Source organism: Pongo pygmaeus, chromosome 19 (genome assembly GCF_028885625.2).
Source record: "Pongo pygmaeus isolate AG05252 chromosome 19, NHGRI_mPonPyg2-v2.0_pri, whole genome shotgun sequence".
NCBI lineage: Eukaryota > Metazoa > Chordata > Mammalia > Primates > Hominidae > Pongo > Pongo pygmaeus.
Window position 1 is genome coordinate 57395280 of NC_072392.2, and position 16127 is coordinate 57411406.

The 16127-nt window shown below is 36.3% G+C and overlaps 1 protein-coding gene across 18 annotated transcripts in view; it reads left to right on the plus strand.

The window, feature by feature from the left end:
- BCAS3 (BCAS3 microtubule associated cell migration factor) overlaps positions 1–16127 on the plus strand; it is a 703320-nt gene that overhangs the window by 254092 nt on the left and 433101 nt on the right. For all 18 annotated transcript variants that reach the window (XM_054457118.2, XM_063655621.1, XM_054457116.2 and 15 more), the window contains exon 14: positions 7111–7244. In XM_054457118.2, coding sequence (XP_054313093.1) covers positions 7111–7244 — 134 coding nt within the window. The remainder of the gene's footprint in view (positions 1–7110; positions 7245–16127) is intronic.

Here is a 16127-nt window from a genome sequence, read left to right on the forward strand (position 1 = left end):
CATGAAACAAATAAGGGCAATATCACTGATTTCTTCTAATTTATGTTGGTTATGGATATATGCAACTTTTGTAAGGGATCAGCTAAATCATCTGCTTTGGTAGTGTGTACTTCAGTGCCTTTAACAGAGTGTTATGTAGCAAATTTGATAATGATGTACTATATTTTAGGCTACTAAAGTGGAAGAATACATTGATGAGTTTGATTATTAGTGTTTGTAAGTAGCTTAAAAAATATGCTGCTATAAGAAATTTTTATATAGCATAAGAAATATATATAGCTTATATAGCTTAAGAAATTTATGCTGCCCATATGGAGACTTTGGGACCATTGTTTTCCAGTATTCATATCCAGCTTGAAAGTTTTATTAATCCGACTTTAATAAGCTATGATATTATGGATTTGTGTAAGCTGAGGAAGTTAACGCTTTCTCTCAGTACTGGGATTCTGTTTCTTTGCTTTTGTGTTTACAAATTTGGCTATTAACTTTTCTAAATGATTAAGTAATTTGTAAGTTTGCATCTATACAGGTGTTAATTAAAAAGTATTACATGAACAAGCATTAATGCCAAAGTTTAAAATTCTTTTATGAATGATATAATCTGAATTCCTGTAAAGATTTCTATTTGATTCAGCATAATCGTGTTTATGTCTCTTTTTGGAAAAGAGTATGAGTAGCTGGTAGTTTGTCTTCTAGTTCACATGTGTGTATATGATAACCATACAATTAGGTAGGTGTTATAAATAGGATATGGCAAAAAAGGCAAACCTACTCATGTTTCCAAGATTTTATAGCATATGCCTGGTGAAATTTTGCTACTCTTTAATTTTGCTTTTTGGGTTAACCAGCTGACGCCCAGTTGAAAAGACTTATGTTCGTGTGAGGCCACAAAAGCCTTAATGTTCAGTCTCCAGCTACCTCAGATTTTGGAGAACGCTGTGTACCATCAGCAGCTTCAATCCCCACCCTCTAACGCTAATGCTCATCTATCAAACTTGAGGCTAAGAGTGAGGGAGAGGAAGCTTCCAGATAAACATACAGAAGTGCCTAAACAGCTAATCACTCTAGGCTTCCGCTTCCAGGCCCTATAATTAGAAGTCCTTCTTTTTCCTTGTATTCCCAGATGACGCAAATGCTTTTTGTGGTTTGGCACCTCATTTGGGGCGTGGGTTTAGTTTATGGCCAGGCCAGAGTCTGGTTTAGTCTTCTGATGCAGCATAAATAGTTCTCAAGCCACAGTCTACTCTGTACAAGTTTTTCCTTTTATGTATATGTGCATTTTAACTTGTTTTCTAGAAGAAAAAAAAAGCTTGCTATTTCCCTGGCAGAATGTGTGCAAAAGAGGAAATTGTAAATGAAAAGAAAGCACGTGACTATGTAGTCCTATACTAGCTATTTCTTTTCTCCTTTCTGCTCTTTAAATTTTTTATATTATTTTTAAAATTTTGTGAAAAAAGTAAACTGGTGAATTGTAGAAGCCACATTTGCATGGAGGGGTGGAAAAAAAGTGTTTGAGATGGGATACACAGAAGATAATACGCATGATTTTTTAGTGGACATTTTCCTGAAAATTTGAATTTGTTTTACATAATCATAACTAAACAGAGACGAATGTCAGTTTGAAAAGCTAGGAACATATGGGAAAGTGTTCATTTGTGATTTTCATTCATATGTAAAACAATAATAGTCTTGATTTGGCAAATGAGGACCTTTATTTGAGTGCTCATTCTACATAAAATGGTATGATTTAAAACGAAATTTAATGAAGTGTGCAGTAGGTGAGGAATATATGTTACAAATGCAAGTTCATCTTATTTCCTGTCAGAATGATGTTTCTATTGAATTGTTTGTCAAGTGCAGAAAATTTGTTACAGAGAAGTGGAATCAGAAGATAGTAGTGGATTTATGATCATTCAAACTTACTATAACTCAGCAAAAAAGTAGGAGGAGTGGCAAAACACTGTCTACAAATGGACAACAAAGCATTCATGCCTAAACTTAGAAATTCATTGTTTGAGGCCGGGTGCGGTGGCTCACGCCTGTAATGCCAGCACTTTGGGAGGCCGAGGTGGGCGGATTGCCTGACCTCAGGAGTTGGAGACCAGCCTGGGCAACATGGTTGAAACCCCCTCTCTATCAAAATACAAAAAATTAGCCGGGCGTGGCGGTGGGTGCCTGTAGTCCCAGCTACTCGGGAGGCTGCGGCAGGAGAATTTCTTGAACCTGGGAGGCGGAGGTTGCAGTGAGCCAAGATTGTGCCACTGCACTCCAGCCTGGGTGACAGAGCAAGACTCCATCTCCAAACAAAAACAAAACAAAACAAATTTATTGTTTGAATAACAATAAGTAAAGAATATAAACTATGTCAGTAACCTCGTGATCATAGCTAGATATATAATGAGAGGTAAGGTTATATGTATTGTTGTAGGTTTAATAATTTATTAAATTATTTATAATAAATGGTACCTTTCATTTTCTAAAATATATTCTTTTGGAAATAGCCAGGACAGTGGCATCTAGTGGGATATTTTAATACAGTGACTAGAGCTGTACCTTATGTTTGCCAAAGAAATTGCAGACTCAAATTTACTTCATCTTTTCACTGAAATGACTATCTTGTCTTCCCACAGATGCTTAATATTCTTTCATGCCTTTTTGTTCAACAAAACATTAGTTTAAATGCTTATACTAATGTGATTCTACTTCTGGGAATAGCAAGGTAAACGTACAAACCATCCTTCCCATTGAAGACAATTATGAAACCTGGACAAAATACAACTGAACAGGCACATAAAGTTAGATATGTGTATTATAATCTCTGGAACAACCAGTAAAATTTTAATATAAAGAGATATAGCTCAAAAGTCCATAGATAAATTATTTATTTTTAACATTCAACAATAAATATTGTGTAAAAATAAGTAGTCTCAAAACAGCAAGAAACCATGAGAAGAGAAATAAACAAAACTGAATAAAATGTTGAAATTAGCATTTCATAAAAATTGAATATTACAAATAAATGGTCCCAAAACAGCAAGAAAACATGAAAAGAGAAATAAAAAACAGAAACAAGACAAGCAAAAATAATAAATTGGTAGACCTAAGTCCAGCGCTACCAGTAAGTACTGAATATGAATAAACTACAAATACCAATTAAAAGACAGTGATTTGGTTGAAAGAGAGTGAGCGAGTGTGAGAGCACCCAACTGTTATCTAAAAGAAGCCTATATTGATAGATATAGAGTAGAAGACTGGAAAATATCTACCATGCAAGTACCAATCAAAACAAACTTGGAGTGGTGAAATTAATATCAGAAAAAACTAGACGTCAGAGCAAGGAAAATAACCAGGGTTAAATCATGTTAAAAGGGTTAACTGACCAAGACTTCATACAATCCTAAATGTGTATGAACCTTGCTCTAAAATTTAGGAAGCTGATATAACTTAGGAAAACTACACATGTCCACAATTATACTTGGAGATGTAACTCCTACTCAGTAATGGAACAGAAAGCAGTCAGTCGGTAAGGAAATTGAAGATGCAAACATCACTACCAATTATATACCTTTCTAGAATATATTCTAGGTGTTCAAGTGTATATGGAACAAGGATCATATTTCAAGCCATAAAACAAACTTTAACAAATGTAAAAGAAGTAACTTCTTGTCATAATGAAATTATACTGGCAATAATATCTGAAAGATATCTGGAAAATATCCAAATATTTGGTAACAAAACAATATACCTTTAAATAACCCACGAGCAAAAGAGGAAGCAACTAGGAAACATTTAAAACTGAATATAAATGAAATTGCAGCATATCAAAATCTGTTACATTTAGCTAAGCAGGCTTAGAGGGACATTTATACCTATATGAGCTTACTCCAGAAAAGAAGAAAGTTCCTGAAACAATAATCTAAGCTGCTCCCATAAGAAACTCAAAAAAAGGAAGAGCAAATGAACCCAAAACAAGGAGAATAAAGGAAATAATAAATATAGTAACAGAAATCAGTGAAATTGAAAAGAGAAAAACAGAAAGTTATGAAACTAAATAGGTTAACCTTAAAAAGACCTTACCAGACTGGTGAAGAAAAAAAAAAACAGAGAAGACACAGATTACCGATATCGTGAATGAAAAAAGTGGATATCATTAATGTCTCCCTACAGATATTAAAAAGGATGAATTCCTTGAATTACAGAAAGTAATTCATCAAAGAAGAAATTTTAAATTAAAAAAATTAACAAAATATTTAATAGTAGTTAAAAATCTTCAAAAATAGGCCCAAATATTTTTACTTTAAAATTCCATTAAACATTTAATGAAGAAATAATAGCAGTCCTACATATTTTTTTTTCCAGAAATTAACAGAGTAAGGAGCATTCCCATTTGATTCTTTGAGGCCTGGATTATCCTAAATATCAAAATCATCCAAACACATTATTAGAAAAGAAAACTACAAACCAGTATTTCTCAGGGACACAGATATGAAAATATTCAAGAAAATATTAGAAAATTGAATCTAGCTGCTTATAATAAAGGATTTTGACCAAATGAGGCTTATCCCAAGAATGCAAGGCATGTTCAACATTTTATAATCAATTATTGTTAGAATTCGCTATATTAATAGATTTAATAAGAGAAGCCACATAATCATTTCAATAGATACAGAATAGATACAGAAAAGCACTTGAAAAATTCAATTTTCTTTCATTATAAAAACTCTTAGCATATTTTATGAAGGACTTTTACAAAAAGCCTATACTTAATGTCATACTTAAAGATTGAATGCTTTCTTCCTACAACACAGAAATCTCTCCTCACTATTTCTGCTTGCCTCAGCAAATGCAGTAAGTCAAGAAAATTGAAGAAAAGGCATGTAGGTCAGAAGGGAAGAAATGAAACTGTGATTGTTCCTAAACTACGTAATTGTCATCAAAGAAAATTCTTGTACTGTATTAAAAAACCCCTAGAACTTGCAGGAAACATACATTGTCAAGATAAAAAATCATCAATTTTATCTCTATGCACTAGCAAGCAAAAATTGATCATTGAATTTTAAAAAATATTACCATTTCTAATAACTCTAAAAGACAATATTTTCAGAATCTGTGTGTCAAACAAAAAGAAAAAGAAGTCAAAATAGATCTAAATCAAGAAATATGCTGTGTTAATAGATCAGAAGACACAATATTAAGCTATCAGTTGTCCCCAAATTAATTTATTACACTCAATACAGTTCCCTCAAAATCCTAAACAAGAATGGCTAAAATAATGTTGAAAAAGGCAGGAAAAGGCTCATTTTACCTGATTTCAAGATTTTCTGTGAAGTTACAGTAACCAAGAGTGTGGTATTAGTGAATGTATAGACACAGAAATTGAATTAATAGAATAGAACTTCAAAAAATAGGCCTTGGCCTGGCATGGTGGTTCACACCTGTAATCCCAGCACTTTGGGAGGCTGAGGTGGGTGGATCTCTTGAGACTAGGAGTTTGGGACCAGCCTGGCCAACATGTCAAAACTCCGTCTCTACTAAAAATACAAAAATTAGCCAGGCATGGTGGCGCACACCTGTAGTCCCAGCTACTTGGGAGGCTGAGGTATAAGAATCAGTTGAACCCAGGAAGTGGAGGTTGCAGTGAGCCGAGAATGCACTACTGCACTCCAGGCTGGGTGACAGAGCGAGACTGTTTCAAATAATAATAATAATAATAAATTTTTAAAAATGCCAGGCAAGGTGGCTCATGCCCGTAATCCCAGCACTTTGGGAGGCCGAGTCCGGCGGATCAAGAGGTCAGGAGATGGAGACCATCCTGGCTACCATGGTGAAACCCCGTCTCTACCAAAAATACAAAAAATTAGCCGGGCGTGGTGGCAGGCGGCTGTAGTCCCAGCTACTTGAGAGGCTGAGGCAGGAGAATGGCGTGAACCCAGGAGGCGGAGCTTGCAGTGGGCGGAGATTGCGCCACTGCACTCCAGACTGGGAGGCAGCGAGACTCCATCTCAAAAAAATATAGGCCTACACAAATATAGCCAATTGATCCTTGGCAAGTTGACAATGTTACTTCAATGGAGAAAGAACAGTGTCTTCAAGAAGTCTTTCTGGGACACTTGGACATCTTATGCAAATAAGTTAACCTTGTCCATGTTTTGTATAGGATCCTCACCATATAACCTGTTGTATAAGGTCCTCACACCTTACACAAATATTAAAATGATGATAGGCTTAAATGTAAAACATAAAATTATGAAACTTTTACAAGGAAGCAGAAGATCTTTGTGACCTTGGGTTAGGCAAAGAATTCTTAGCTGTGACATCTCATCAAAATTAAGAACTTTCCCTGTAATAGGCTCTATTGGCATTTTCAATAAATATCATGGTGAATTAAGTACAGGAAGTAGTATTTGGATCAGTAGATAAATTGGAGCATAGAATTAAAGTTTGAAGAAATTGCAAAAGAGGGAGTTCCATGGGGGTATGTCATTTTCACATTCATTGTTTTGAAAAATGATTGTGGCTGGGCACGGTGGCTCATGCCTGTAATCTCAGATCTTTGAGAGGCCACAACAAAGGATTGCTTGAGGCCCAGAGTTCGAGACCAGCCTGGGAAACATGGTAAGACCCTGTCTCTACAAAAATAAAAGAAAATTAGCCAAGCATGGTGGCATGTGCTTGTAGTCCCAACTACTTGGGAGGCTGAGGCAGGAGGATCTCTTGAGCCCAGGAGTTTGCGGCTGCAATGAGCTGTGATCGGGCACCTGCACCCCAGCCTGGGCAACAGAGTGAGATTCTGCTTCAGGAAAAAAATAAAATAAAATTATTAATTCTGTAAATTCAGGAATATCAAACTTCTCTCTGCTAGTTTTACAGGAATGCCATAATACTTGCGCATCTGGTGTTTATACCTTGCTGATATACTGATGTGTCATTAAGGTTGGTATTCACATGAAAAAGATATTTTGTTTTATTTTTTTATTTTGTAATGCTTCTTATAGCCTTGGTAATTTTTTGCCAGTTGGTAATATTTTAAATATTGTGAATAGCTTTTTAGAATATTTCATCCACATACATAATCATTTTTATTTTTACCCTTTGTTTTTTGTCTTCCAGGAATGCTTCTAGTCACAACAGACACCCTTGGCCATGACTTTCATGTCTTCCAAATTCTGACTCATCCTTGGTCCTCATCACAATGTGCCGTCCACCATCTGTATACTCTTCACAGGGGAGAAACTGAAGCCAAAGTAAGCTGTATAATTTTTCAGAAGGCAATTTCTTGGTGTAATATGACATCTACTTTAGCTGGTCATTTATATCACATTGCAGCTTAATGTTGATGTTTGTGAGAAAATATTGCTGTCTGTGATAGAATGGGTTAGATAAACAGGGAAAAATTCCGTTTTGACCCAGTAAATACGTAAGCACTAGATGAACATTTTTTTGTTTAAAAATTCAATGAATCTTGATAAAACAGTAGTGCTGTTTATCCTGCTTTTCCCAACCTGAGACCATTTCTTGCCCCAGGGAAAACTCCTGTCATTCATTTGCTGTCTCTCCACACCTTTTACTAGGCATTTGGATTCTGTGTACATAAATATGTATGTGCATACATACACACACATATACATGGACATATTCATATGTACAAAAATAGTTTCATGATGAACATGGATATATGAATACAGTGGAGGCTAGTGAGAACCAGTTACGTACATCCCTCCTTGGCACGGTATTTAGTGATATTATTTTGATTGCGTGAAATCACCCATGTTGGGACTATTTGATCATGAAAATTTGCAAACACTACAAATCAGGGCTATTTTTTTCCTCAGAGAGCTAGATTTTAAACATTTACCAGCAGATAATCACATACACATGCATGGGTACACATATGTTCATATGCATCATTTACTGAGCGCTTGTATCAGGTACCATGCTAAGTGCTTCACATATATTTAATATTCTTTTTTAATTTTTAATTTTTATTTATTTTTATTATTTTTTTTGAGTTGGAATCTCACTCTGTTGCCCAGGCTGGAGTGCAATGGCGCCGCGATCTTTGGCTCACTGCAACCTCTGCCTCCCGGGTTCGAGCAATTTTCCTGCCTCAGCCTCCCGACCAGCTGGGATTACAGGCACCCACCACCATGCCTGGCTAATTTTTGCATTTTTAGTAGAGATGGTGTTTCACCATATTGGCCAGGCTGATCTCTTGACCAGGCTGGTCTCAAACTCGTGGCCTCATGATCCACCCACGTCAGCCTCCCAAAGAGCTGGGATTATAGGCATGAGCCACCGTGCCTGGCCCACATATATTTAATATTCTTAATATCACATGGTAGATACTGTTTATTGTCTTAATAGCTTAAAAATCTCAAATACCTTTTGTTTCATGCCTTATATGCACTTGCCAGTATAACACTGTATATATGTTATTCTATGAGATACCCATTTGACCCTACTCTATTTATTGACTAGCCTATCATTTTCCAACAGTCTAAAGTGATGTTTGTCTTGAATTCCCACGAAAATAAATGACTATATTGGATTGAAATGTCTTAAATCTTAGAGAACTTAAATGCTAATAGTTTATAAGAATATGTTTGAAAAAGTATTAGGCATTACTCTAGGTTGCTTGTTTACTAACTCACTCTGAAAACTGATAAACCAAAAATATACAGTGTTTACCCCACTTTTCTTGTTATCAATTTAATAAGACAATCAAGTAGTTGATGAGGGAAAGTTTTTTCATTGAAATATTCTTTTTTTTTTTTTCCCTCAAGATGGAGTCTTGCTCTGTTGCTCATACTGGAGTGCAGTTGTACGATCTCGGCTCACTGCAGCCTCCACCTCCTGGGTTCAAGCAATTCTCCTACCTCAGCAACCCGAGTAGCTGGGATTACAGGCGTGTGCCACCATGCCTGGCTAATTTTTGTATTTTTAGCAGAGAAAGGGTTTCACCATGTTGGCCAGGCTGGTCTTGAACTCCTGACCTGATGATCTACCTGCCTTGGCCTCCCAAAGTGCTGGGATTACAGGTGTGAGCCACCGCGCCCAGCCTCACTGAAATATTCTAACATAAAACTAGCTTAAGTAAAATTTTAAAAATTATTTCTAAGGTTTCTTATACAATTATTATTATTAGTAGTAGTAGTATTTTGAGGACAGGGTCTTGCTCTGTTGTCCAGTGCAGTGGCGGGATCATAGCTGAGTACAGCCTTGACCTCCTGGGCTCAAGTGATGCTCCTGTCTCAGCCTCCCAAGTAGCTGGGACTACAGGTGCAGGCCACCACACCTGGCAATTTTTTCAGTTTGTTTTCTTTTTTTGTAGAGTTGACACTATGTTGTCTCACTGTGTTGCCCAGGCCAGTCTCAACCTCCTGAGCTCAAGTGATCCTCCTGCCTCAGCCTCCCAAAGTGCTGGAATTGCAGGTGTGAGTCACCACCCTGGCCTATTCTTAATTTTTATGGGTACATAATAGTTGTGCATATTTATGGAGTACATGTGATATTTTGATACAGGCATTCAATGTGTAATGATCTCGTCAGGCTAATTGGGATATCCGTCACCTCAAACATTTATTGTTTCTTTGTGTTGGGAGCATTCTAAATCCACTCTTCTAATTATTTTGAAATATACAATAAATTATTTTTAACTATAGTTGCTTTTGCACTAAACTAACCAATCAGCTTCTAGATATAGTTAGCACTTTGGAGAAAATACAGAAATAGAGAGATAAGTTAAACAATACCATGAAAATGCAACTAGCCAACTCTAAAATATGGGAAGTTCTGCATTACAAATATGACTTGATTTCTTTAACAAATAATTGTAATTGGAAAATAAAAGTTGATGTGTGGTGGGGGAAAGGTGAATTGTTAAAATTTGAAGGAGACTTTGGAGAATATCATCTAAGTACAAAGTGTGGACCTTATTTAAATCCTCTTTCACACAAACCAAATATAAAAAGACATTTTTCAGACAAGTTGTGAGAGTTTTACATTTGACTTACTAGATATTATTTATTATTATTAGATATTATATAGATAATATTAGGTATTCAAGAATTTAAAGTCCTTATTTTTTAGTGATGCAAAAATATTTACAGATATCTGGAATTTGCTCTGAAATGATCTAGCAGTAGGGGAGGGGAGGGTTGGTTAGATAATAGGACAAATAAGTGACAGAAGAAAATAGAGGGATGGTTATATTGATTATAAGGACTTAAAATACACATTGAGTAAATGCATTGTGAAAACTTTGTTTGGACCCTGATCTAAATAAAGTATAAAGAGACATTTTTGAGACAGTTGGAGAAAATTGACCATGAATGAGGTGTTATATGACATTTATCAAGTATAACTAATTTGCTGTGTATGTAATTGTGTATTTGTTTTGTAGAGACAGAGTCTCGCCGTGTTGCCCAGGCTAGTCTTGAACTCCTGGGTTACCACCTTGGTCTTCCACAGTGTTGATATAAGCCACTGCATATTGCCTTGTAACTAATTTTTTTAAAGTCATTATTTATTAGGCATATATTCTGAATTATTTACAGGTGAACAGAGATGATATCTCTAATGTGCTTTAAAATATTCTAGCAAAACAAACAATGAGATAGAGTCAACAGATTTGCAGAGCGTTAATTGTTGAAGTTGAATGATGTCCACGTAGGTGGGTCATGTTAACATTCTCTATATTTTTGTGTATGTTTGGAAATTTCTCTAATAGGAAGCAAAAACAACACCCTTCACCAACTTTTTTACTTACTTTAGCTTTATGACTTGATTTATTGTTCGTTTTCAAAAGCTTTCCCAGCTGTTGTGTTTTAGAGTGACCTTATTGCGTTACATAGTGAATCCTGTGGAGATTTTTATTTAAATTGCATTGAAATTACATTTTAATACAATTAGAACTGACATCTTTATGTTGTGGAAGTTTTGCAACTAGGAATTGTAACATTTCAAAGTTTGTCATTGCTGTGGTGTGGCAAAGCTATTGATAATTTTATATTGAATTTGTGTATGCCTGCTTTGCTAGATTCTCTTGTAAGATTAAGTAGTTTTTCAGTAAATTTTCTTGGAATTTCTAAGTGGAATACATTTTCTGAAAATTATTATCTTTTTTGTTTTTATTTTTCTCTTATTATATTGTTCAGGAATTCTAAAATATTATGCAACCGTAGTAGTGATAGCTATATTCTTTGCTTTTTGAATAATATCTTTTATTTTGTTTGACTTCATTGTTTTGCCCTATTTCTTGCATTTGTTTCATGATATAAGTAATATATAATAAGCATTTTGGAGGTAAATTTTGGACAATCTTGAACTACATGGAACAAAAACATCAAAGTTACCTGACCCATTAACCTCTGCACCCAGAGCTGCTTTGCTTGTCAGTCTGTTGTGCATTCTTAAGATCCCTATACATATTTATGTAGATGAAATTGTTCTTAACAGTGCAGTGGTATTATATCTTTTTCAATTATTACCCTAGCACTGGAGATCTGAGGATTAAAAAAAATGATTTTACTTAACTTTTCTAATTTGAGTTCTGACATTTAAAGATCAATAGTTCTTAAAAGATATGTAGGTTTATTTCTAATTAATATCTAGGGGAAAATCCAATTTACTGATTGATAGGGTCTTGGCATTTTCTTTTCTTTCTTTTTTTTTTTTTTGGAGACGGAGTCTCACTCTATGTCGCTCAGGCTGGAGTGCAATGGCACAATCTCGGCCCACTGCAGCCTCTGTCCCCCCAGGTTCAAGCAGTTCTCCTGCCTCAGCACCCCTGAGTAGCTGGGACTATAGGCACCCGCCACCACACCTGGCTAATTTTTGTATTTTTAATAGAGACAGGGTTTCACCATGTTGGCCAGGCTGGTCTTGAATTCCTGACCTCAGGTGATGCACCTGCCTCAGCCTCCCAAAGTGTTGGGATTACAGGCATGAGCCACTGCACCTGGCTGGGTCTTGGCATTTTCATAGTCCAAGTTCTGTTTGAATTAATTCATGAGCTTTAATTAAAATGTAAAAATCTTGAATTTTTATCCCTTATTGTATATTTTTTCCTGCTTTTTGTGTTCTTGTTGCTACAGTTTAGAAAAGACTAAAGACAGGAAATGGGTTTGCACATTTTTCTTTATCTCTGTTATTTTATTCTCGGGCTAAACTGGGAAGTCTTATCTTTTTAATTTTTAAAAAATTATTTTTAAACTTTTTGTTTTTTCTTTTGAGACAGAGTCTTGCTCTGTTGCCCAGGCTGGAGTGCAGTGTCTCGATCTCGGCTCACTGCAACCTCTGCCTCCTGGGTTCAAGTGATTCTCCTGTGTCAGCCTCCCGAGTAGCTGGGGTTACAGGTGCCCAACAGCATGCCCAGCTAATTTTTGTGTTTTTATTAGAGACGGGGTTTCACTATGTTGGTCAGGCTGGCCTCGAACTCCTGACCGCAGGTGATCCACCCGTCTCGGCCTCCCAAAGTGCTGGGATTACAGGCGTGAGCCACCGTGCCTGGCCTAAGCTTTTAAGTTCAGGGGTACATATGCAGGTTTATTATATAGGTATATTCATGTCATGGGGGATTGTTGTACAGATTATTTTGCCATGCAGGTACTAGGCCTAGTACTCAATAGTTATTTTTTTCTGATCCTCTCCCTCCTCCCATCTTCCACCCTCAAGGAGGCCCCAGTGTCTGTTGTTCCCTCTATGTGTCCATGTGTTTTCATCATTTAGCTTCCACTTGTAAGTGAGAACATGCAGTATTTGGTTTTCTATTCCTGTATTAGTCTGCTAAGGATAATGGCCTCCAGCTTCATCCATGTTCCTGCAAAGACATGATCGCATTCTTTTTTATGACTGCATAATATTCCATGGTGTCTATGTACCACGTTTTCTTTATCCAGTCTGCCATTGATAGGTATTTAGGTTGATTCCATGTCTTTGCTATTAGGAATTGCACTGCAGTGAACACATGCATGCATGTGTCTTTATGGTAGAATGATTGATATCCTGTTGTATATTTACTCAGGAATGAGATTGTGCTGGGTTGAACGGCTTTCCCCAGTGATGGAACTAACTTACACTCTAACAGTGTATAAGCGTTCCCTTTTCTCCACAACCTCATGAGCATCTGTTATTTTTTGACTTTTTAATAATAGCCATTCTGTCTGGTGTGAGATGGTTTATCCAGGTTTTGATTTGCATTTCTCTAATGATATTCTTTTGAAAAGTGTCTGTGCATGTCCTTTGCCCACTATTTAATGGGGTTGTTTGTTTTTCTTTCTTGTAAATTTGTTTAAAGTTCTTATAGATGGTGGATACTAGACTTTTGTGAGATGCATAGTTTGCAGATATTTTCTCCCATTCTATAGATTGTCTATTTACTATGTTGATGGTTTCTTTTGCTGTGCAGGAGCTCTTTAGTTTGATTGGAGCCCATTTGTCAATTTTTGCTTTTGTTGTGATTGCTTTTGGTGTCTTTGTCATGAAATCTTTGCCAGTTCCTGTGTCCAGAATGGTATTGCCTAGGTTGTCTTCCAGAGTTTTTATAGTTTTGAGTTTTATATTTGAGTCTTTAATTCATCTTGAGTTGATTTTTTTTTTTTGAGACGAACTCTCGCTTTTGTCACCCAGGCTGGAGTGCAATGGCGCAATCTCTGCTCACTGCAACCTCTGCCTCCCGAGTTCAGGTGATTCTCCTGCCTCAGCCTACCGAGTAGCTGGGCTTAGAGGCACCTGCCACCACATCTGGCTAATTTTTGTATTTTTAATATAGATGGGGTTTCACTATGTTGGCCAGGCTGGTCTTGAATTCCTGACCTTAGGCAATCCACCTGCCTCGGTCTCCCAAAGTGCTGGGATTACAGGCGTGAGCCACCGGAGTTGATTTTTTATATGATGTAAGGAAGGGGTTCAGTTTCAACCTTCTGCATATGGCTAGCCAGTTACCAGAAAACCATTTATTGAATAGGGAGTCCTTTCCCCATTGCTTGTTTTTGTCAGCTTTGTTGAAGATCAGATGGTTGTAGGTATGTGGCCTTATTTCTGGGCTCTCTAGTCTGTTCCATTGGTCTGTGTGTCTATTTTTGTATTAGTACCATGCTGTTTTGCTTACCACAGTCCTGTAGTGTAGTTTGAAGTCAGGTAACATGATGCCTCCAGCTTTGTTCCTTTTGCTTAGGATTACGTTGGTTATTTGGGCTCTTTTTTGGTTTCGCATGTATTTTAAAATAGTTTGGGAATCTTATCATTTTAGAAAATTGTGGTGAAATGCAAAAAAAAATTCCACCATTTTTACCATTTTAAAGCATACAGTTCAATGGTATTAATTCACACTGTTGTGCATCCATTACCATCATCTAGGTGATCTTAGCCTTTAACATTGAATGACTTTTCTAAGCTATCACCATTTAACATTTTACCCATACTAGTAGTTCCTCTATTAGAGAAAAACTAGAAAATGGAATTTTAGTCATTAACACAGAGTCTTTTCCTCTAATGTTCCCATCAGGCAAATTATTATTTATGTGCAAATTTTTAACTCATTCATGAGTAAATATGGGAATATTTCACATCTCATACATATAATGCCCAATTTCTTTCTTCTGGATTAAATACTTAAAATATTTTTACCTTCTTGAGGGTAAGGATTATTATATCTGCTTTATTCTTCACCAAAAATACCTACAATGCATACTTTTAAAGTTCCTACTGAGTTTCATGAAATTGATTTTTCTATTAAGATTTCATTTTAGAAGTATATTCTTTGGATCATGATTTATATTTTTCATTCATGCAACATTCCTGTTAAAAATTACCTTATTTCTTCTCTTCCTTATCTAGGTGGAATCAATTCTTCTCTTCCTTGTGTTACTCATTTTACGCCCCATTATAGTACTTGTTATTTTGTATTTTGACTGGTTGTCTACTTGTTTGTCTCCACTAATACTGGGGTTTCTTTTAAAAATAAATTGTACCTCATTGATTTTTATATGCACAGGCCTTCCACTAAGGCAGATACATTTTTTTCCTTGGACTATTTGAAAGTAGATTGCCAACATGACATGATGCCCTATTACCCTCAATGCTTGAATGTGTATTTTCTACAAATGAGAACATTCTTCTATATAACCATAAAAAAAGTCAAATCAATAAATTTTCACCGTCTAATTTTGAAAGTCCATTTTAGTTTCACTGATTGTCCCAGTAACTAGCTAAAGGATCTAGTTCAGGGAAACTGATTTTTTTTTTTTTTTTTTTGAGGCAGAGTCTTGCTCTGTCGCCAGGCTGCAGTGCAGTGGCGCTATCTCAGCTCACTGCAACCTCCCGACTGCCTGGTTCAAGCGATTCTCCTGCCTCAGCCTCTGGGATTACAGGCAGACGCCACCAAGCCCAGCTAATTTTTTTTGTAATTTTAGTAGAGATGGGGTTTCACCATGTTGGTGGCCAGGATGGTCTGGATATCCTGACCTTGTGATCCGCCCTCCTTGGCCTCCCACAGTGCCGGGATTACAGGCGTGAGTCACTGTGCCCAGCCGGAGACTGAATTTTTATATCTCTTTAATCTCCTTCATTCTGGAACAGGTCATTATTATTTCTTTGCCGTTTATGCTCTCAGCACATTTAAATATTACAAGTAATTTATTTTTGTCAAAAGTGCCTCAATTTTTTATCTGATGTTTCATTATGATTAGATTTAGCTTACTCATCTTTGACAGGAATGTCACAGAGTAGGTGCTGGTTCTTATTGCATCCTATCAGGTGGTACATGATTTTGATTTTGATTTGTTATTGATGATGATCAGTTTAATCACATGACTGAGATGGTGTCTGCTGGTCTTCCTCACTGTGCAGTTACTCTTTTGTACTTATAAAAATTTACAAGGTTTTTGGGGCAGTAATTTAAAACTATGTAAATATGCCATTCTGCATTGAACTTTCAATTCATTCCTTTATTTACCTATCATTTTGGTCTCATAGATTCCTATTTTATTCAATGGATTATATTTGTTCAATAATTACTTATTATAGTGCACAAAATGTCCCACATTTGGCCAGTGGGAGCCCAATAACTTGGTGTCTGTGTCCTTTTGACGTATCTTCACCACTCTTTGAGCTTGTCCTTACTTTCT